Source organism: Mesitornis unicolor, unplaced genomic scaffold (assembly GCF_000695765.1).
Source record: "Mesitornis unicolor isolate BGI_N332 unplaced genomic scaffold, ASM69576v1 scaffold543, whole genome shotgun sequence".
Taxonomy (NCBI): Eukaryota; Metazoa; Chordata; class Aves; order Mesitornithiformes; family Mesitornithidae; genus Mesitornis; species Mesitornis unicolor.
Window position 1 is genome coordinate 29,604 of NW_010173732.1, and position 20,703 is coordinate 50,306.

A 20,703-nucleotide genomic window follows, 5' to 3' on the forward strand; every position below is an offset into this window, starting at 1 on the left:
ATACACAGCAGGAAAAATACCCTAATTCCACATCTCCTCTGTGCTGTGTTATCCTTGGGTTAGGTCTGCAACAGATGTTGTGATGACACACTGATCTATGCTGCTGGCTTTTTTCCCCTCAGGCTGGCCCTAAAACATATCACTATAATTTCCATGGTGTCATCTCTGCCAAAGCATGGAAATGAGCTTTGTCTTCAGGTGTGCTTGGGGTGGGATAAGTATGAAGGAACAACTCTTATATCTGTTGCTACTTTAGTTAATATTTTTCCTAGGTAGAAAGAGCAGTCAAGCCTGTAAGGTTTAAATAAGGTGGCAGCTTTTACCAGCCCCTAATTTACTTATGTTGGACTTCTGTGGACCCATCTTTATCTGGACTAGCACCTTAGCTGCTTTGTGGGGCTGTTTGAAGCTAAAGTGTGGTCACGGCAGTGACTTGTCTGCTCTTGTGCCTCATCTTATGCACTTTTAGGGGTATGGCATTGCAGGATTAGTGCTGGGCCTTCTCTGTGTTCATTTGACTTGATTTTCTGAATGTAGCTTTAGAAAGCAGCAGGGTTAGCACTGCCGACTCTCAGAGCAGCAGAGTGTAAGGATGCAGGAAAACACCTATAGCCTTGCTTTTAACTCTGCCTGCACCAGACCTCTATAAACACGAGCTGTTTCTGGATGATGCTGCCACAGAGGGGAGGCTGGGGACAAGAAAAGCAGCAGCTAGTGCAGGACAGTTTTTCACAGCAGCATCAGTCATGGCCCCTTTCTGCCTGTCTCCTGTATATGACCAGCCATGGGGTTTTTTTCCTCCCGTGTCTGTCCACTTCAGCTCCACCCCATTTCTGTTCTTCCTTGGGCTTCAAACAGTGCAGCCTTGACTACTCTTGTCTGTGTGTTTGGAAGTGGGTACCACTTCCATTGAACCCTATACTTTTAACCCCTTGAGTATCTTGTGAGGTCAGAGTATTCAGTATGGGTAGAGTTTGCATGCATTTGTCAGATAGACAAGTTGAATATTGCTCAAAGCTGGCTTCCAAATGGCTGTTCACTACTGTCAGGAACAGAGATGTGCTTCCATTTCTCAGCTATGGTATCTCTAGCCTGATAATGTTATATTGGCATCAACAAGACTGGTCATCCTAGTATTCAGCTATGTAATCAGCATCATTGGGAAATATTGGATCTTGCCTATATACTGCATTCATCTGTGGCTCTCATTGGTGCCAATGCTTCTCCGGGGGTGGCCTGCTCAAGACAATTTTTTTTTCATCCCTGACAGTTATATTCATTTCTTTTCAGATGAGAAGCCAACCCTTGTTCACGATACTTACTTACTTTGTCCTGCCCCAGTGATAGAAGATGCTGGACAGTAAGTATTGCTTTCCAGCACATGTCAAGAAAGAGGGAACTTCTGGATGAGGATGTGATTACTGACCAAGGGCTCAGAATTCTGCCCAAAGTGCCAAGCTAATATGTGTGTGTGTGGCAGGATTACCTCCCTCTCCTTTGTGCCAAATCTCATCCTAGTATGAGCCAGCATAGCTCTATTCAAAGCTGGATCTTTAGCACACTTTAATCAAAGGCCTTCTTGGACCTTGGTCCCATATCATAGAATGGTGATTTCTCCTCTGTTCCTGCATTCTGTTTTTTTCAGATGAAAAGGTAATTGACTTCCAGGCAAACTTTGCACTTTGTTTGAAAAGAGGTGCTTGGTTTGAATTCCCTTGCTGCTTTTGTAGATGTTGCTTCCTGTGTTTTGCCCTGCTCTGGCTAGTGTTGGTATTTTTCAGCGGTTGTAATCCTGCAGACTCCAGGAGACATGGCACAAGACTCTGCCTCCTCCCTTGGTGATCTTGTGGGTGCTTAAATACTGTACCTAGGGGTGAGGGGGAATGCCTCCCTCCCCTTTCCTATTTGTGGGTGAGGGAAAGTTGGTAGGGTTTGGGGGAATTTTTGTTTGTTGTTTGGGTGTTGTTGTTTTTTTCTTGGCCCCTTTTTTTGATATTGGGGAGCAGTTAAAGATAGATTATTTTTTAATTTCACTGTCATTTCAGTGTTTTTATCCCTTGACCTCAGTGCAAGTGTTCTAGATTTGTTTGGATACAAAATAAAATACGTTCTGGTTCTTTTACCTGCAGAAGAGGTTGGTTTTTTTTAAAAAAAAAGCCTTAAAGTTTCTTGCGCTATCTGGGGTAGTATTGCAAATGTCTAAGGCTTTGTGTTATGACTCACTGTTCTAGTGCCCTTTGCCTCAGGTGGCATAGAGTTTTTTTTAATAAAGAGCATATGCCCCCACTCAATTAAGCCAACGTTGAAAGGGTAGCTCCTGGGCAAGCAGAGAGACAAATGCAGGTAAGCACCTAAAGCCATGAAAATGCCTTGACTCAGCAGGACATGTTATCCAGGCGTGTTCGTGAGCCAATGGCTAAAACACAGCCAGAATAAAGAGAACAATGGGTATAAAGATGACACTAAAAATAAGTGTATCTGTTTTGTGCTTTAGGGTGGTTTTCCTACAAGTCAGCATGAACAACGGGCTAACGTTCATCTCCAGCTCTGTCAGCATCACCAGCACACAGTGTGTAAGTAATTGCAATGGGGCTTGACAGAGGAACCATGAGATCTTGGAGAGAGACAGTGGCTCTTCAGGCAAAGCCTCCTCGAGTGAGCATGAGCTCTCTTCAGCTTCTGCATCACAGTTATTGTCTGGATCCCAGCAATTCTTTGAAAAATAACCACGGCTAGTTAAGTTTCAGTTGTTATTGATGGTGGTTCGATCATGATAGATTTACTGAATTAAAAAACGACAGCAAAAGGCACCCTGCACACTCCTATCCCAGGAAAGGGAGATCCTCAAAGTTAGGATCTGACTAGAAGGGAATCTGGGAAAATGAGGGAAGGAGCATCAGGAAGCAACACCTTGGTGAGGTTTGGGAATCCTTATGGGGTCTGGGGTGAAAGGTGTAACTGCCAGGACTTGGATCTGAAAGGGCCACAGCATGGAAGGTCCTCTGAAGTCATATGGTTGGGTTTTTTGTGGTTGGAGCTTACAGTATTTTTCTTAGACTTCCACAATTTCCTTTACTCGTTCAAGATTTGCTAAGGTGTTTTTACAGTTTTAATTACAGGAGCTGGTTGCTTTTCTCTTGATGTCCTGGGGGACACCCAGAGAGAGATTGCAGCTTCAGATACTAGAATGAGCTGCTTGATAAACTCCTGCTGCTCATCCTAGCCAAGGTTGAATGTGTTTTTGCAGGACAGCAATGGCTGTGATATGATCATCTCTTGATCAAAAAGACCACCTGCCCTCAGGTGGAGTGTCAGGGACCAACAGCTAGAAGTGATCCTTTAGCAAAATCTGATTTTAGAACCAATCAAAATGAAGAAGCTGACTGCTAGATAAGCAGTCTTCCTTGCCTTGAAGTAAAAATAGGCAATGCCCATAGCTGGTACAGTAGCTAAAGATTTGGCCTTGTGCTTATGGATGAAACAAAGTCTACTGGAGTACCTGATAGCAAACACTTTGTATCGAAGTTGAGCTTTATTGTTATTGGTGTCAAAAGGGCTTCTATAGCCTACGTCAAATGCTGTCATATTGGTTTGTAATCATTGTTGGCCTTTCTGACAGCTGCAGAACAGGAGTACAGGAAGAAGGACAGAGGCAGTGACTGGAACTTGCAGACCTCATTTTCTAGTAGTGAAGGTGGTGATTCTCACACCAGATTGCTGGAGCATCCCAGGGTGTGGGCACTTAGAATTTAGCAGAGATGTGTTTGCTGCTTCCCCTGATTATTTTTATTTTTCCGAAACTCTCCTCCAAATTTTCTACACCAAAGACTGGTATTTTCACATTTTATTCCCCTCCGCTACCTCAGGTACAATAAAACCTTTCAAGTCAGCAGGGAAACAAGTGTTAACTGGTGCATTTAGTTACCCATATGTAACTCATTTCTGATGAAGACTGAAGTCTTAGCTCTAGCTGGTGTTCCTAAAGGCCAGAACATGGATGCAGGAAGCTTTCCTCTCAGTAGCCGTAGGATAAAGAGAGGAACTCAATCTCCAATCCTGTCAATCTCACAGTTTTTGACCAGCCTCTTGCAGATTGAATGTGAAGGAGGCAGGAAGCCTGATTCTCAGCTGGTACCAAAAAAAAAGACTGTCTCATTCCAGTTACATCCCATAAGCAGGGAGGTTGACAGTTCAGTTTCCAACTTTGTCTTAATTTCATGCATTTCACTCTTCTTGTTTTAGAGACTCCCTCCATTTCCTTTCCTCTCCTGTTTCTTTTTCTGTGGGTGGCAGTCAGCTGGCCTGCTCAGCTCTCCTCCCCAGCTGGCCCTTCTGTCCTTTCTGTACAGTAAGTATCTTCACTTTACTCTAAAGCCTCTGTGTGATCCTTGTGCTTATTTCTGTTCAGCTGCATGAGCTCTGCTATTTCCTTTTCCAAGTCCAGCATCACTACAATACTTTGTATATTTAGTCATTAAAAGAAAGCCCTTTAGCTTCTTGCTGCCAGCAACTCCCGAGCTGCTACTGGCAAATGTCTCAGCGATTTATATGACCGCTTAGCACTGGAAAAGCAATGCCTGGGAGCAAAGGCTACAAAACAAGGAGGTAATGTGTGTTTGGAGTAACAGTAGCAGTGATAGGTACATCTGTGGCTCATGCACTGCACTGCTACTGTGCTTGGATTTGTTTTTAAGGTGTGCAGCAGTACCTCTTAAAGTTTTGCTTGACCTTTATTAATCCTTTTCTCAGCAAACTGACTTCACTGGAAATTCATGCCTCTCAAGTGTCTGCTTTCCAGATGTGTTAGCGCTATATGGGGCCATAGGAGGGCCAGAAAGGGAGGCTGCAGGACTGAACTGCAGCTGGGTAGTGTGTCTTCTAACAGGACTTCTTTGTGCAGGGGGTCTGGCACATGTCTTAGCACTCCACGTTGGCTTTTGCCATTTTGCTACTTGGCATTTTACCTTTTTGCCATTCCATGACCGTGAATGAGGTGAGCGAAATAGTGTGTCCCAAAACAGGTCAGTTGGTTGCATCTATTGCAAGAAGCCACAGACTAGTGGAGGGATGGTAATGCTGTGACACAGAGATCTGGGATACTGGGTTACTTGCCCAAAAGCATGGTGGTAGAAGCTGTGGTGGTGTTAGTCCCATCTTGAACATGTCAGTCATGACAGCTCAGGGATTTGGCCTGAGAAAGAACCAGGTAATGCCCAAGTCAGCCACTTGGGATCTCACCCAGACTTTGCAAAGCTTTTCTGAGCTGGTACTTTCTTTTCCATGGTCAGTCATTTCATTTTCTGAGGAGAAAACAAACCCACTTAGAACAGTGAAGGGAACTCTTGTTGTAAGAAGGGGCTAAACATCAGTTTCTGGTGTCATGGGAATTTGGCAAGTAGTTTGAGATTTAAAAAGGTCAATCTCATAGACTTTATCCGCCGTAAATCTTTGGAACTTCCTTTCTTTCTACTTATCCTTCTGCCTATACTTCTTTGAACATCTCTTACAGCTTCCTCTCTGGGTAGTTCCTGTTCCCCAACCTGATTCACAGGTCTTTCTTCAAGCTTTTTTCACACCTTCCTAGTACCAGTCCATCCAGCAGTTTGCTGCCAGCTTTTGCATGTTCTCCGGTCCCCCTGTTGCTGATGAATTGAAACTCTTCTCAAACTTAGAAAATCTACAGTTCAGGAAGTTTCTTTTCACAGTGTAAAAGAAATGGCTGAAGCACTGGAGCTAATCTTAACCTCATTCCAGAGTCCAGTGCAATCCAAGGAAATGGCATCAAACACTGGCTGGATGGCCGGGCCCAGAGGGTGATGGTGAATGAAGTTAAATCCACTTGGCACCTGGTCACAAGTGGTGTTCCCCAAGGCTCAGTGTTGGGGCCACTCCTGTATAACATCTTTATCAATGATCTGGATGAGGGGATTGAGTGCTCCCTCAGTAAGTTTGAAGATGACACCAAGTTAAGTGGCAGTGTTGATCAGCTTGAGGGTAGGAAGCCTCTTCAGAGGGACCTAGACAGGCTGGATTGATGGGCTGAGGCCAACTGCATGAGGTTCAATAAGGCCAAGGGCCAACTCCTGCGCTTGGATCTCAGCAACCCCATGCAATGCTACAGGCTTGGGGACAAGTGGCTGGAAAGCTGCCTGACAAAACAAGACCTAGGGGTGTTGATCGACAGCTGGCTGAATGAGCCAGCAGTGTGCCCAGGTGGCCAAGAAGGCCAACAGCATCCTGGCCTGCAACAGGAATAATATAGCCAGCAGGACTAGAAGAACTCCTGCCTTGTTTGTGACACGTGCACATAACTCAGAAGTAATAATCTTGTTTGCAGCTGACTGGGACCATCCTTTTCATTGCTCTCCTGATTCTCTTTCTGCTGCTGGCTCTGGCTCTCCTTTGGTGGTTCTGGCCCCTTTGCTGCACAGTGGTAAGTACAGGCTTTTATTATTTTGATTTGGTTTAATTTCTTCTTTGTGAAAGCACAGAGTTAAAATGTTGGAGTGGATAGTTAACTGTTTAATAAAAATGCTGCCAGGTTTGTAAGGCCCTGATTCAACAATTTGCTTAAAGTGCTTGTTCAAGTCACTCTCGTCCGGGTTTTTGAATGTCGCAAGGCCTACGTAATTTTGACACTGAATGAGAAGTCTGTGGACATGACCCAAGTTTCTGAAGGGATCGAAACCTCCTTAGAACAAGATCTGAAACCTGCTGCAGAAAAGTGTAATGGAACTGAATTACTAATATGTGTATAAGCTGTTATGGTCATTTTTAGAGACAAGAGTTAGGCTTTTCTAGTATTAGTATTAGTCATAGGAGCTGCAGATTCTGAGTGAATGTTTTGCACTAGCTTGGTAATCACATGACATTAAGGAAGAACTACCAGGATACAGAGCTGTAGAACAAGTTACTTGATAGGGCGTTTGTCTAATTGGATAGTTCAATGTGATGGATTTAGCTTCTCACCCGCATTTATTTTATGTGTGCTGAAAAGCAGCAGGGCTAATGATGGGATTGAATGTGGGTGAATGGACAAGGGCGACCTTTCTGTGATATGAGCAAGAAAGAAGAGAGGGCATAACATTGAGATGGATGAACCCTACCATTAAATCGGATTTCTCCCGTTTTTTTTATATATTCCAGGTGATCAAGGAGCCACCACCTCCACCACCTCCAGAGCCTGTAAGTACACTATTTTTGAGCTGTTGCACTGCCTGCAGCCACTGCAATGTATTGTGGAATGTCAGCCCTGTAGGTGTCTTAATGACACCTTGAAGGCTGTGAGAGGAAGTCTTTGGGGTCAGGACAGTTATTGCTGCCTTCTGGACTCTTTATATACATACAGCAAGATTATTTCCATCCACAGATAAAATAGTTGCATAACACAGAAGTTCACAGACCAACAGTTCCTATGGTATTTTCTCATTCTGCTGCACATCAAACAAGCGTGTAAGCAAATCTTTGCTTCTCGAGAGGTAATAAAAGCGGTTCTCTCTTCCAGTAAAACTGCTACAGATCTCAGCAGGCATTTAGCCCGCTTTGAAAGTAAGGAACAAAGTCTGGCAGCTAGAAGAAAGGACAGTGAAGACCACATTCTTGTGGCTTTGCTACAGGAGAGGCAGGCAAGAGCCTGCCCTGGCTGTGGCTCTGCGGCAGAGTGACCTTTGGAAGGACATTTAGCCTTTCTCCATTTAGGTTGGGAGCTGTTTGAGGCAGGGTTTTATTTAGCTCTTTTTGGGACAGTAACATGCTGACCTTGACCTCAGCTTATTTTCACTCTACTAATTTCATGAAAATAATAGTAATAAATAAAAGTACCTCCAGAGAACTCATGCCTGCCTTTATTTCTTTCCTAGGCATATACAGTTAAATGATGGAAAAATACTTGCCTAACCCACAAGGGAAGCTTACAGTTTGCTGCTAACTGGCTGTAACTTTGCAGTAATTTCGGGAGGCAACCACAGCTGCTGTTTTGAGGTTGCCAGAGGCCACCATTGCCATGTGATCCTATTGCTTGTCCTGGGCAGCAGCACTTGTGATAATTTAACTTTAAAATAGGCACCAAAAATCATGCTAGTTTTAGGGTGATTAGTGTTGTCATGAAGCATGCAATTGCAACCATGCTGTGTTAGAGAGCGTCGCACCCCTGCAGCAGAGTTCCTAGATGTTTTGTGATTATTCTGGTCAGCAGAGTTTTTAAATGCAATCAGAGACTGTAAGCTGATGTAAGCCTGCAGGAATAACACAGAATACAGATATTATCCATACCTTTACATTGCCTTGTCTTTATCCAGTATGGCTTGTTGTTTTGTTATACTTAGCACTAGTCTCTGTAGGTATGGTGACCTGCCTTTTAGCTGATACAGTCTGGTATTGCTGCTATTAAACTGAATATAGTTAGCTACAACTTGTTCTAAACCACAAGCATTAGATTTCCATTACTTTTAAAAATGGATGTGGTAGCTGTTAGTGTTGCTTTGCAATGTGTTCAGTGTAGGGGATATTTGGTATAAATCCTTTATTAGCTGGAAAAGTATTAGGCATCATTATTAACTGTGTCCTGCTACTGTCAGGCTTGCCAGCAATAAGGGTTGTTAGACATGAAGACTTGAAATCTGTGTTACATCACATGGAAGAGGCAAGATATTTTATATAGTACTCAAGTTCACAGTGAAATCAAATACAAATGAATTAAAGCTGCTGATGTAGTTCACTGGGTACTGTTTTAGATGTGGCACAAAATGCAATAAAATTTGGGTATTTGTTATCCTCTTAAAAAAAAAACCCAAACAACCAAACAAAAAAAACCCAACCAAACAAGAGCAAACCACAATGCCTTCCTTGTACATTTCTTTATTGACTTAGGGTAAAAACCAAACAACAGCAAAAAAACCCAACCAAAAACCCAAGCCAAACCAAAAAAAATACCTCAGACCTTCTTACTAGTTAATGGAAACGCCAACTGTAGTCCTTCCTGGCCATACTGAAGAATTTATCGGAGGAACTGACCCATGAACCATAGCTGAGAGATCAGATGTCACTTAATAACTGATGGGAATACCTTTCTCCAAGACATTATCTGGAAGTTAAATATGAACAAACAAAAATCGAGGCATGTTTTTTAAGGGCAATTATTGACTTTTGGGACTCTCAATTCTTTTTACATTCCAGTAGAAATTTTGGGTAGGGGATTTTTGAGAAAATCTCACCTATTAATCTGGCAATAATTTGTATCCTTCTCTAGTATTTGGATTTTTATTTTCTTTTTATTTTATTTTATTTTTTTTAGCAAAAACTAAGTCCAGGCAGTGTTTCTAGAAGGATACTTGTACTGATTACAATTAGCAGAGAGCACTGTGCATGGCCAGTCCAAAAGTGGCGCGCACATCTGCATATCCACATGAGGTGTAGTTGTTTGTTTTTATAAAAGAGTGTGAGGAATGAAGACTGTATTGTAGGAGGCTTGTTGGGCCCTTTCTTCAAGTGTGTGTGTACTCAAGGAGTCTCATGGTGTGACTTTCAGCTACCTCAACTCAGTGTAATGATAGGGAGTCTGAGAAATGCCAGTGACTTGGCTCGAGTTGATAGAGTTGGAGATGAGTTCCCAGGGTTGTCGAACCAGAAACATTTGCCAGCTTTTAGTCAAGCAAGAACAGAACAATGAATCTGAAGTAAAACTCTGATTCAGACTCTCCCATGATCCAGAAAAGTCTGCAGTCTTTATAATTGCAGGTGAAAAACTCTGGATGTGTGCTTCCTGACAGTTTGGAGATGCCTAAGTCTGAGTCCTGTTTCCAAACTGTACAGCTTAAGCCATACTCTACAGAGAATCAAGCAGCGTAGAATAACTGCTTACAGCTGCTATGAGAAAAAGGTCGAGGCACATGTTAGAAAACTCACAGTGGTAGCTTTTTTCCCCTGATAGATTTGTATTAAGTTCTAAAAGCACAATTAATAAATGGTTTCTTTGGGTTAACCGATTGCTGCATTTTCTGCATACCATAGTGGTAAGCCAGTATAATGTACGATTCATGTCCCCTTTGCTCTCCCTTACAAGTCAGTTGTGATTTTGAAGCTCAATGCATATTTGACTAAATAAAAGCTGCCTGGAGAAGAGGGGTAGGCAATCCTTTTTGGCTTCTCTAGTTAAAATTGCAGCTGCAGAGACAAGAGACTCTTGTTTTTTTGTCAGCAAATAAGTGTAACAGACAACGCCAGACATCCAAGGACTGGACCATAGGATGTTCACTTGTTTTCACTTGTGCCATTTATGTGAGAACAGCAGCAGTATCTCCTTATCTTTCCCATAGGAATCAGATGATGAAGATGGATTGCCAAAGAAAAAGTGGCCAACTGTGGACGCATCTTATTATGGAGGTCGAGGTGTTGGTGGGATTAAGAGGATGGAGGTATTTGGCTTGTTCTTTAGTGTTTTGAAAATCTGCACGTTTAATTATAAATCGTACCAATATGTTGTTATGTGATTTTTAAAAATGTTGATGGGTTAGAGACTTAGATTTAATTAGGACTTGTCCACCTGATCACACCTGCTGTCCAAATAACAGAAATAAAGCTGCCATCATTCGCACGAATAATTAATTAAATCTAGCATTATGAGCCAGAGAAAATTTGCAGGTTAAGAAAGGGGATAAGCACGAAAAGAGATTTTAATTTACTGAATCAAACCCTTCACTCAGTGCAGTTGGGTCCAGTTCTCTTCTCTCAGGCAGAGTTACACTGACCTTCACTATTTGAAGGTGCCATCTACACTGTGCCTGGCTGGAAGAAGTTGGCTTGGGGAATTTAAACCAGTGATTTTTCTTTTTCCCCCCTCTTTTTTCCTTTTTTTTTTTGTTTTTTTTTTTTTCTGTGGTTTGTTTTTAAGTTAAGCATTAACTCCCAATGCACAAAAACACATCTGTGTTTAAATTGGCCAGTAAATGAAATCCTGCCCTAAGATTCATGTAGAAGCTAGTCTTGATGTGTGAAGTGAGGTGTTACCGTGAAAGAGATTTGCCTTTTGTTGTCCTATGGCATGTACAATCCAGGGAGTCAGTGGGTAATGCTGTGATCAGCTGCTAACTCCTGTAAATAACCCTGTTAGTGTTATCAACTCAATATTCCAAACCACAGATAATATAAGGCAGGGAATTTTCACTTACTTGTATCAGCAGAGGAGGCCTAATGATAAATTTTTCGGGATCTCACACCAGGAACTCCCGGTATATCTAATTGGTAGCTGAGGGAGGTGGGCTAATGTAAGTCAGCCAAGCATTTGAACCAAGCTAGGGCTAGCAGGATGAACTGGCTTCCCTGCAAGTCTTGCCGCTAAAGAATTGCATCTGAATATCCCTAACAATTTTCCTCAGAAGAGTTTTATCCTTGATGCTGAGTAAACCTACGGATCATATGTTGCCCTTGAATGCAGGATCACGTTTCTGTTTGAGGTAAGTCAGGCGACAAAATCAAAATTTCAGCTCAAAATGAGTAGTGTATAGTACTTGAATTTAAATTTACTGTCCCCTCTTGTGACTGTGCAAGGTGTTCTTTGGAAGAGCTCTTCTTAATAGTAGCTGCATGACTACTGTTAAGATGCTCTTGACCCATTCAAGTACTTGTCCACTGATCCTGTTTTCACTTTTGAACTGAACTGTAGGAGCTGCTTAGGGCTGGCTGTAAAGGCTGCCTGCCTTCAGCTGGTGCTGCTGCCTCCTTTTTGCATGAGGCAATGGGAAGCATATTACACCTGTGTACTCACAGAGCTGGGCACAGTGCTTTGGATTTCACTTGGGAATTGATTCATCTGCCCAGGATGCTGTGAGTTCCCACAACATCTTACGTTACCAGAAGGTGCAAATGCTATTAGTTCAAGCTGATTTTGAGGGAGAATATTTGACTCTTAAGTGTATATTTCTGATTAACGTGGGAGTTTGATGCCTTCAGAAATTTGGCTTCATATCTCATGGCACTGGGTCACCTGATGGGAACTGGATTAATGTCTGTGAAAACCACCTGCTGGTGGAACTGCTGGAGTGTGTCTACTTACAGTGTGCTCTCTTGACTTCAGGTGCGATGGGGAGACAAGGGGTCGACAGAGGAAGGAGCAAAATTGGAAAAGCCCAAAAATGCTATTATTAAGTTGCCAGAGCAGGAGTATGAGCCATGGGAACCCAAGCCAAAAAAGCCCCATGTGAGAAAACCACCTTCCCAGCGGAAATGGTACACTCCAATCAAGGTAATGTGTCTGCCCCTTAGTTTTACCAAGTCTCTTATGCCATGTATGTTAACTCCCACTTCCTTAGTGTGTGGCCTTTCTTATGGTGGAACTGGGAGAGCCTGTTTAGAAAAATAGCCAATAATCTTCAACTCTGCCATTTCTTGGATCATGTATTTCACCTGACCCTCTGTTGCAACAGATATATGGGGGAGAGTGGAGGGTACTAGAGGCATGAGCAGAGATCTTCCTTCCCTCAGCTCACACCTCCTTTTTGTGTACTTGAGCACAGCATGGGTTAGCAACAGCAGATATCCTGGTTCTTTGGAGTGCGTCCTGTTTTGTGCCGTCTCAAGGCAACACACAAAGAGGATCAGAAAATGCACAGTCCTTGCTTTGATTCCACTGTGGCTAAGGCCTCGGGTTGGGATTCAGCTCTGTTCCCCTCTAGTTCAGCCACAAGATGTAGTATTTGATTTTGGGAAAGTCATTCAGTCTCTCCACACTTTTTCATCCTCATTTCTCCCGTGTCATTATAGTATCTAGTATCTCCCTGTCTTTAATGTATGTATCCTCACACAACCCTTGAGGCAGGGCAGAGCTGTTATCTCCACTTACAGAGAAGGAAGCTGGATGGCTAGGACAAGCCAAGGGAGCAGCATACCATGCTTATCCCAGAAACCTCTGGACATGTCCCAGACCAGTGCTTTGTGGGATGAAGTCCCCCCCTCAGCACCATGCTTACACATTTGTTTAACAGTGCTTGAGTTTATTGTCTGGAAAGTACCTGTGAATTTTAAAACCCACCTAGGTAGGGAGTCTTATGGCTGTTTGTCCACGTTCCAGCTCACCTTGCCTCCTGTTGCTCTGCATTTTGTTAATGTAACGTGTGTCTAATTGTGCCCTGTAGGAGAGTTGTTCACATTAAACTACCATCATCCTCAATGAGTTTGGAGCAGGGTGAATTTGGCCTGTACCAAATTCAGGTACCTGTTACCCTGTTGAGGTCTCTTTTCTGGCAGTCTAGATAAGCAGTGTACAAAGGGCAAGAGCACAGGAGCAGTGTTTCTGCAGACAGTTTAAGACAGAAATGGTTGGACCAACTCATCTGTACTTTAATCTCATGCTGTTTTCCCCAAAATTTTTGATCATGTAATTTTTTTTTTTTCCAGGGCAAACTTGATGCACTGTGGGCTTTGGTTCGACGAGGCTATGATCAAGTCTCTCTTATGAGACCACAGCCAGGGGATAAGGTAAGGTGTCACAAACACACTGGCACGTCACTTGTCTGTTAGCAGCAGCAATGCTTCCCTCCCTGCAATCACTCCCTCTTTTATTTTTATTTTTTTTCCCCCGCCTTTGGTGAGCTTGTCTCTCTTCATACTGCCCTAAGGCTAAGGCTAAGGTTTGTCACAAGAACCAGAGATTTCAAAGTGAGATAAAATGTTTGCTGTGGCATTTATTTAAAAGTATTGCCCCAAAAGGTAAACAGCAGTGTCTCCACAGTGATGATTTGAGCAGACCAAGGAAGAAGCTGGCCAGCTGCAGTAGTGCTTTCAGAGCCACAGAGATGTCTGCGTGCCAGCCCTGGGTCACTCACAGTAGCTTAGTTGAGTGCTCCACGATTTCCCTGTGTGTGTGTGGCACTGTTATGGTTGTCTCTATCTTGTTATTCTGGAGGGACAACTCCATAAGAATTGAGTTCTGCTGCTTTGGTCTGTTGCACCTTCAGATCTGGCTTTCTGCAGTGGAGCTTTGAAACACAAGGACCAAGCAGAGAGAACAGCATCTTTCTCTCCCCGTGGCCCTTCTCCAGACAGGGTCCATATGTTTAATCCATAATTAAGTTCTTTACTGAGAGGGTCGTCAGAAGCTGGAACAGGCTGCCCAGGGAGGTGGTGGAGTCACCATCCCTGGATGTGTTTAAAGAGTGGGTAGATGAGGTACTTAAGGATATGGTTTAGGGGGTAGACAGGAGCGGTTGGACATGATGATCTCAGAGGTCTTTTCCAACCGAGCGATTCTGTGATTCTGTAATCACCTTTGCTCTCAGGGCAAGGGGTTATAGAGTTATAGCAGTAGAGGCCATAAAGTGCTTTTCTGGGATAGGAGTGGTGCAGAGGCCCTTATGCTGGGCTTGTCTGCCTGGATGATTTTTACACCTAACAACAGGCTTAAAATTAAGCAGCCCTGATTTGCAGAACTTATGACAAATACACCCCTCCAACTTCTGGCAAAATACTGTTAGAGCATTAGTCTAGTTATTAACCAAACATACACAGCTTCAGTATTTAAAATTTAGTCTCTTCCTTTTTCTTTTGGTGTGCAAGGAAACTAAGAGAACAGACTCAGCTTCTTATGCTACTTTGTAAAATGGTCTCAACTGTTTCACTAAGCTGCATTTTCAAGGCAGCTGTGCTCAAGACACCTTATTTAATTTTTAAGCACGATCTAGAGCTTCTGAATAGGCTCTTTAGGCCCAGCTGTATTTTGATAGCACTAACATTGTATAATACGAATCTATCCTCTGCCTTCACTCCCTTGGTTGGTACATTTCTATCAGTGCAGAGCACAACAAAGCCTCTGTTAGTCCGCGCGGTCAAGAAACATGCAGAGGCCTGGCTCCAAACAGGGATCCTCAGTTCCTTGCCTTCCAGCTCTGCTGCAGGGAGGACAAGGGGCTCAAAAGAGGTAATGTAAAACTTAGAGAGCTGAAGGATTATTGTATCAGAGAGAACATTAGAAAAATCAAATGTACATCTGGGAAATAGGGTGGAAAGAATCCTATTGAGCCAGATTCAGTGGAAGAATAGGATCATCTCTGTTCCCTGGCCTGTGAAATTAACTAAAGCTGAAGAATATTCAAAGGGAAACAAGAAAATGACTAGACATCCTTCTGCTGTAAAAAAAATAAATAAAGGATATCACAGGCCTGTATTTCATGGAGAAAGCTAGCAGAGAAAAGAGCAAGGTTATTATTTATTGTTTGGTTGACTTTTCTAGGAGCAATTATCCTCAGTGGAGAATTGGGTCCTTGCGAGTTAGGCTTTTGGTGTAGGGGAAGTATATCAATATATATGTATGTACACGTAAGTATATATGAGTGTACACACACATGCACACGGTTTCTTGGAGGCTGAAGAATGGGAAAATCAAGCTAGTGCTATGAGTGGCCTGGAGCTCTGGCTGTGCAGAGCAGGAGCAACCTGACAGCCCCAGAAGCAAACCCACAGCTCTGCTCTGCTCAGCCCAGCCTAGCCCAGGCGGTGACAAGGTCTCTTCTGTACAGGTCTGCTGACAGCAGTGGATGGATTTGGATTTACTGTTGTGTAGACATGCAAGTACAGCCAGATATGTCTCGGTGCACCACGTTCTCCCACACTGCACCATGCAGAGGCCAGTGCCTGTGTGGTGATCTTGGAGAGAGCATTGCTTTGCCTTGTGGAGCAGGGAGGAAGAATTCTTGAGGTTTTTTTGGTTTGGCTTTTTTTGTTTGATTTTAAGGTAATTTCATAGTTGTCTGGGTTGTTCAGGAAAACTTAGAGCTTGGAAGGCAAAAGGAACACACAATTTAATTGTGTTTTAGGATTGATGTTTGGATTCACAACTCAGAAGATTCCTACTTCTGGATTGCCAAAGTCAGTCAAATTATTTTTACATTTTCAAGGACTACCAGAGATACAGGTTGTTTCCCACTGGAACACAATAACTCACTGAAGTTACATGTTCCAGATTTCTGTTTCACAGTTTACCTTCATTAGAAAAAAAAAAAGTTGTAGTTTTCCATTTTTATTGCTATGGTTGGGCATATATTCACTTTTTGAAGTTATTGGGGGAAGTTATAGAAAAAAACACGGGTTTTTTTCCTGCATAATGAAAATAATAGTTATAGTAGTGAAACAACATCTACAGTACAGGAAGAAAAATATTTTTTCGGAAGACTTTTGGGATGGGGAAAGATGTCAAAGGAGAATTTTTGACATTAAAACACTCTTTGAAATGTATAATTTCTTTCATAATTTGAAAATGTGTACTTTGGACTGGGAGCGTTTTCCCAAAAAAAAGTCTGAAAAATACTTGTAGAAAAACTTTCCGTGATAGTTTTGGTGAAAACCAGAATACGGTAATGTTTTTGGTCGAGACATCTGTTTGGCATCTTCCCCACAACACAGCCTCCTTCTCTTTGGCTCTGAAGAACATGCAGGGAAGGCATTATTGCCGCCCCAGGTTTTCAAAACGTGACTTCTCCCTTACTCTCATCGCAAAGTGAAGTTAAAAATGGCACTGCTTGTACTTTTTAAGTCTTCATGGTGCAGCCCATTCCAGAGTGTGTGTGAGAGCCTTGCGGTGGAAATCCAGGCTGAAGTGTCCGTGCTGGAATACAGGGCTGACTGCTGCGAGGGACGTTTTATTGCCCTTTGCTCTGGGTGGCCTGGGGTGTTGGCCATCCATCCTCATTTCTTCCTTCTTCATGATCCTGTTGCCTTTTCCAAACCACCTGCTCTTTTCCCTACCTGTGACTCCCTTGGACTCCTGCCCTAAACATTCCCTTCTGTTTCCTTCTGTGGTTTCTCCCTTTTCTTGCTGTCTCTATTGGTCATTGCTTCCATGCACCTCCCCTTGATGAGGCAAACTGGTGCTCTGCAGTGCTGCCCTTTGAGAGCAGTGGGCTGGAGACCAGTCTCTTTCCCCTGTTCCTCTCATGCTGCAGGAATAGAGCTGCTGGTAGGAACATGCCCCAGTTATGGCTTTGCTGCAGAGCTGGCTGAGACTCCGAGAGCTGCCCTGTCCTGGGAGGGACTTCTCAAGAAAAGGATCCCAGGATGGATGACCCAGCAGCATTAAAGAGGGTTTCATTAGTAGGACTGCTTGTTAAAATCACAGGCGCTTCTCAGAACTGACTAAAGCAAACCAGCGAAGCACAAGCTCTGATGCCCCTTCTCCTGGGAGTTGTGCCCACTGTTTGGCTTGGCTCTGCAGGTAGCTTCTCCTCTCGGTCTCCATTAAATGGCCCCACCACTGAAATTGGTTGTTATAAGTTTGGCAAATACCTCAATAAAGGGTCACAGGACCCCACTCACTTGACTTCAGTAGGTCACCCCTAGCAGGAGCACCAGGACGGGACAGCAAGCGATAAACACACACTCGGCTTTACCCCATCATTACCAGACAGGCTGCTATTTGTGGGATGTTTTTTTGCTGAGCTCTCTGACATCATCAGCAGAGGAGTGAAGAGAAAAAGGGCTAGCAGCTCTCCTGCACATTGCTGGGCTTTCTTCCTTGCAGTAATGTACAAAGGTGAAGCCTTGATAGGCATTTGTGCTACTGCTGCAGTGATGGATCCCTTAGAGCTAGACAGCTCTAGCTGTCTATTCTTCCCTTTCTCTCCCAGAAATTTGTGTCTTAGAGCATCAGCAGTCACTCTTCTGGCCCAGCAAGGGGATTGGCAGCTCTGGGGTGGAGACACTGCTCATCCACCAACAGGGAGCATGTCAGAGTGGCCACAAGGCCTAGCAAGCTATATGTTGCTTAGGATACTCAGGCTGCTTTGAGGACTTCCCCATCACTCTGTGTTGGTGCCTTCCTGAGCTTGGTTTTGAGCCTGTAGGGGGCTGCTATGAAGATTGGAGTTTGGGAAATATTAATGTCTGGCTATCTTGAAGTATCTCATAGAAACCCCAGTAGTTGGTGGGGCAGGTTGTCAGTAGCCGCTGCAAAAAAGAACTTTCAAGCTCTTCCCCTTGGCCTCATGGATCAAAAGCGGTGCTGTTATGAACACCAGCAACTAAACATTAAAAGCCCCAATATGGGCAGAGAGGAAGGTGAGATGCTTCTTTCAAATGGTCTGCTTAGTTGCTGCTTTCAGCAAATCCATTCCATTTTGCATTTCAGTGCATACCATCACAGGAAATTCTCAGAGGCTCGGTTCACCAAAAACCTCAACTTAAAAAAAAAAAAGGGGGGAGGGGGATGGCATTTTTTACTTTAAAGCTTTAGAAAGTGATCTAGTGACCTCATTTTTGTCACTGAAAATTACTTGCAACAGAAAGTGAGAGTGTAGACTGGATTTTGCTGTCATCATTACCCTTGTATACTCATGGGACTTGACTTAGAAGAAGGCAATGCTTTAGCAGTAGTACCCTGTGGTTTGCACATGCAAAGCCCTTTCCTGGGGGAAGGGGACTAGAAGCAGGCTGTTGTACAAAAATCTGAAAGCCTTTTTTTTTCCTTCTTCATTCCATGAAACTGAAGGTAAAAATGCTGCTGTGCAGCCAGAAATTTCACAATGAGCTGCTGGTCATATTGGAAGCCAGCACTTCGGGGTCCTTTCAAGTTCTCACCATTGAGTCACTGTGTGACTTTGAACAAGGCACGGCAGCTGGAAATTTAAACATCAGCCTCTGAAATGAGGAGAACAGGAGTATTTGGATTCCTTATTCTGTGTGTCATTTTCCAAGTGATTACTCTTAGACCGACAGGTTTGTTAAAGCTTAGAAGCTCTGATTACCCTCAAATTTTGAGTGATTCCATGTAATGCTGGCCATGACATCTGGGTGCCTTAGTTTTTGCAGCTGCCATATTTACCTTTCATATGGCTTTGAGGTTTAGTTAGGGCTTGCCAGGCACTCGGGACTCCCCAGATAAATGGTGGGACATCAAGCTTATGGATTATTAATGACTAGTAATTATTTTCTGGCTGCTGCCCGCAGGTGGTCAGCAGTTAGAATGCAGCCCAGGGAGATGGCAGTATCAGCTTGTCAGTCCGTGGTAGCTGCCCATTTACCAGTGCTATTTGAAGCTCATACTAATTCTGTTCAAGACTGAGTAATGGCCCTTAACAGGCATCCCCGCCACTTGCTTGGAGATGTGTTGTAATCGCCTAAGTAATAATTGGCAGAGCTACAGGGGGTGCTGGAAAGGCAGCACTGAGCTCCTTCAGGCTGTTCATCAGAGACTGATGCCTGGTTCTGGGGCTTTTCTCCCTTTGCTTAACCTTTGTGGAGCCGATTACCTTCATAAGTTGCTGAAAATTAGGACATTGCCTGCTACAGTAGGTGACCTCACTTTGTCACTTTCAATGAAAATGTGACATGTGTAGTCCATTTTTTACTTTTTCCCTCCTTTTTGCAAAGAGACCAATATCTGTATTGTATCTGCTGTAGCAGGCATAACACAGGGAAGAAAGTCCCCTGGTGTGGGACCAGCATCCCCATGCAGAGTTCCCAGGATGTGCTGAGCACTGCAAGCTGGAAATATATAATTGGTGGTATATGAATTTCCTGTCCTGAAAGAACCCTCCATACTGGCATTTGAGTCTCACTTGTGCTAGGATTATGTTATTTCTGAAAGGGAAGAGTTCACCAGTGGGCTTTGGGGATAGATCTAACCTCTTTGCCCCTGAGGGGAACTAGCAGTGTGCCCACATCTTTGGGAGCTGGAGGCATGCTCAGTAACAATAGCCACCAGAGACTCCTCTGAAGGATGGACACAAATCTCAGGGCTGGAGTCACTTAGCACAGGCTACACAACAAAAAGGAGAAGGTTTGGCCTTATGGTTAAGACACAGAGCTGTAACTTTGGAAACCCTGGCTGTAGCCGATGTAAGTTACTTCACTTCTTTTGTACTGTAGTTCCACAGTGATAAATGAGATAAACAGTAAATTCTAGGAGGGTTGAGACCATGTTCCTAACAGCAGTTTGAACACTTCATCTATGAACTCTATTAGGTAGACAGGGGACTTTTCTGCTACTCTTAAAGCATGTGTACCACTTAGATATTTATGGTAAAGGAACAGGTTCACCAGGTCCGATTCTCAATTGTTTTTTAGGGTAAGAAGTGGTGACTTAGTCCCACGTTAACTGTGACTGCCCTGGGAGAGTAGGCTCTTGCATGTTGTTATCACAGTCTTCCAGGCAGCACTTCACAGATGCTGCACAATTGTACTTGGAGTACAGTGTGTCTAAGCTAGGCAGGCCTGGCTTGGAGTAAAGAAACCGTCTTGGGGCTTAGGAGGAAGCCCACAACTTCCACAAGCTCACAGGAAGAACATACACCTTTTTATTTTTAAAGACAAATGCACATACAGTTGCTTACTAGGACTGAATGTGCAGAATCATGATTTGCACATGCAAGTGAACAGATACGCTGCTGTCAATATGTTAATTTGTTTCTTGTCAGCACCACGGACTCAATGCTGAACCCCATGTTACCTTGTTTCAGTGGGATTGCTGGGACCTGGGCATACTTCCTTTTCTTCCAAGTTGGGTAACAGTCCAGAACTTAACCTACCCAGCCTTCCTTAGCTTTCTGCTTGCATACTTCTAGTAAATATGTAGGAATACATTTCATCATATGCAGAATGAGTAGTGCCGTGACCTTCCTCTGAAGGTTTTTGAGCTCTGGAAATAAAACCACTGTGTAAGATATGTATTAATACTAGTTTTCATACTGAAGTCAGAGTGATAACTGAAGATCAAAAGCTGTT

General features: G+C 43.5%; 1 protein-coding gene across 1 annotated transcript in view; it reads left to right on the forward strand.

Moving 5' to 3' along the window:
• Window positions 1-20,703, forward strand: part of LOC104537796 (anthrax toxin receptor 1-like) — a 59,888-nt gene that overhangs the window by 25,267 nt on the left and 13,918 nt on the right. The window contains exons 11-17 of the mRNA XM_010180793.1: window positions 1,291-1,360; window positions 2,495-2,573; window positions 6,338-6,433; window positions 7,147-7,185; window positions 10,314-10,412; window positions 12,071-12,238; window positions 13,390-13,470. Of these exons, the coding sequence (XP_010179095.1) occupies window positions 1,291-1,360; window positions 2,495-2,573; window positions 6,338-6,433; window positions 7,147-7,185; window positions 10,314-10,412; window positions 12,071-12,238; window positions 13,390-13,470 (632 nt within the window). The remainder of the gene's footprint in view (window positions 1-1,290; window positions 1,361-2,494; window positions 2,574-6,337; window positions 6,434-7,146; window positions 7,186-10,313; window positions 10,413-12,070; window positions 12,239-13,389; window positions 13,471-20,703) is intronic.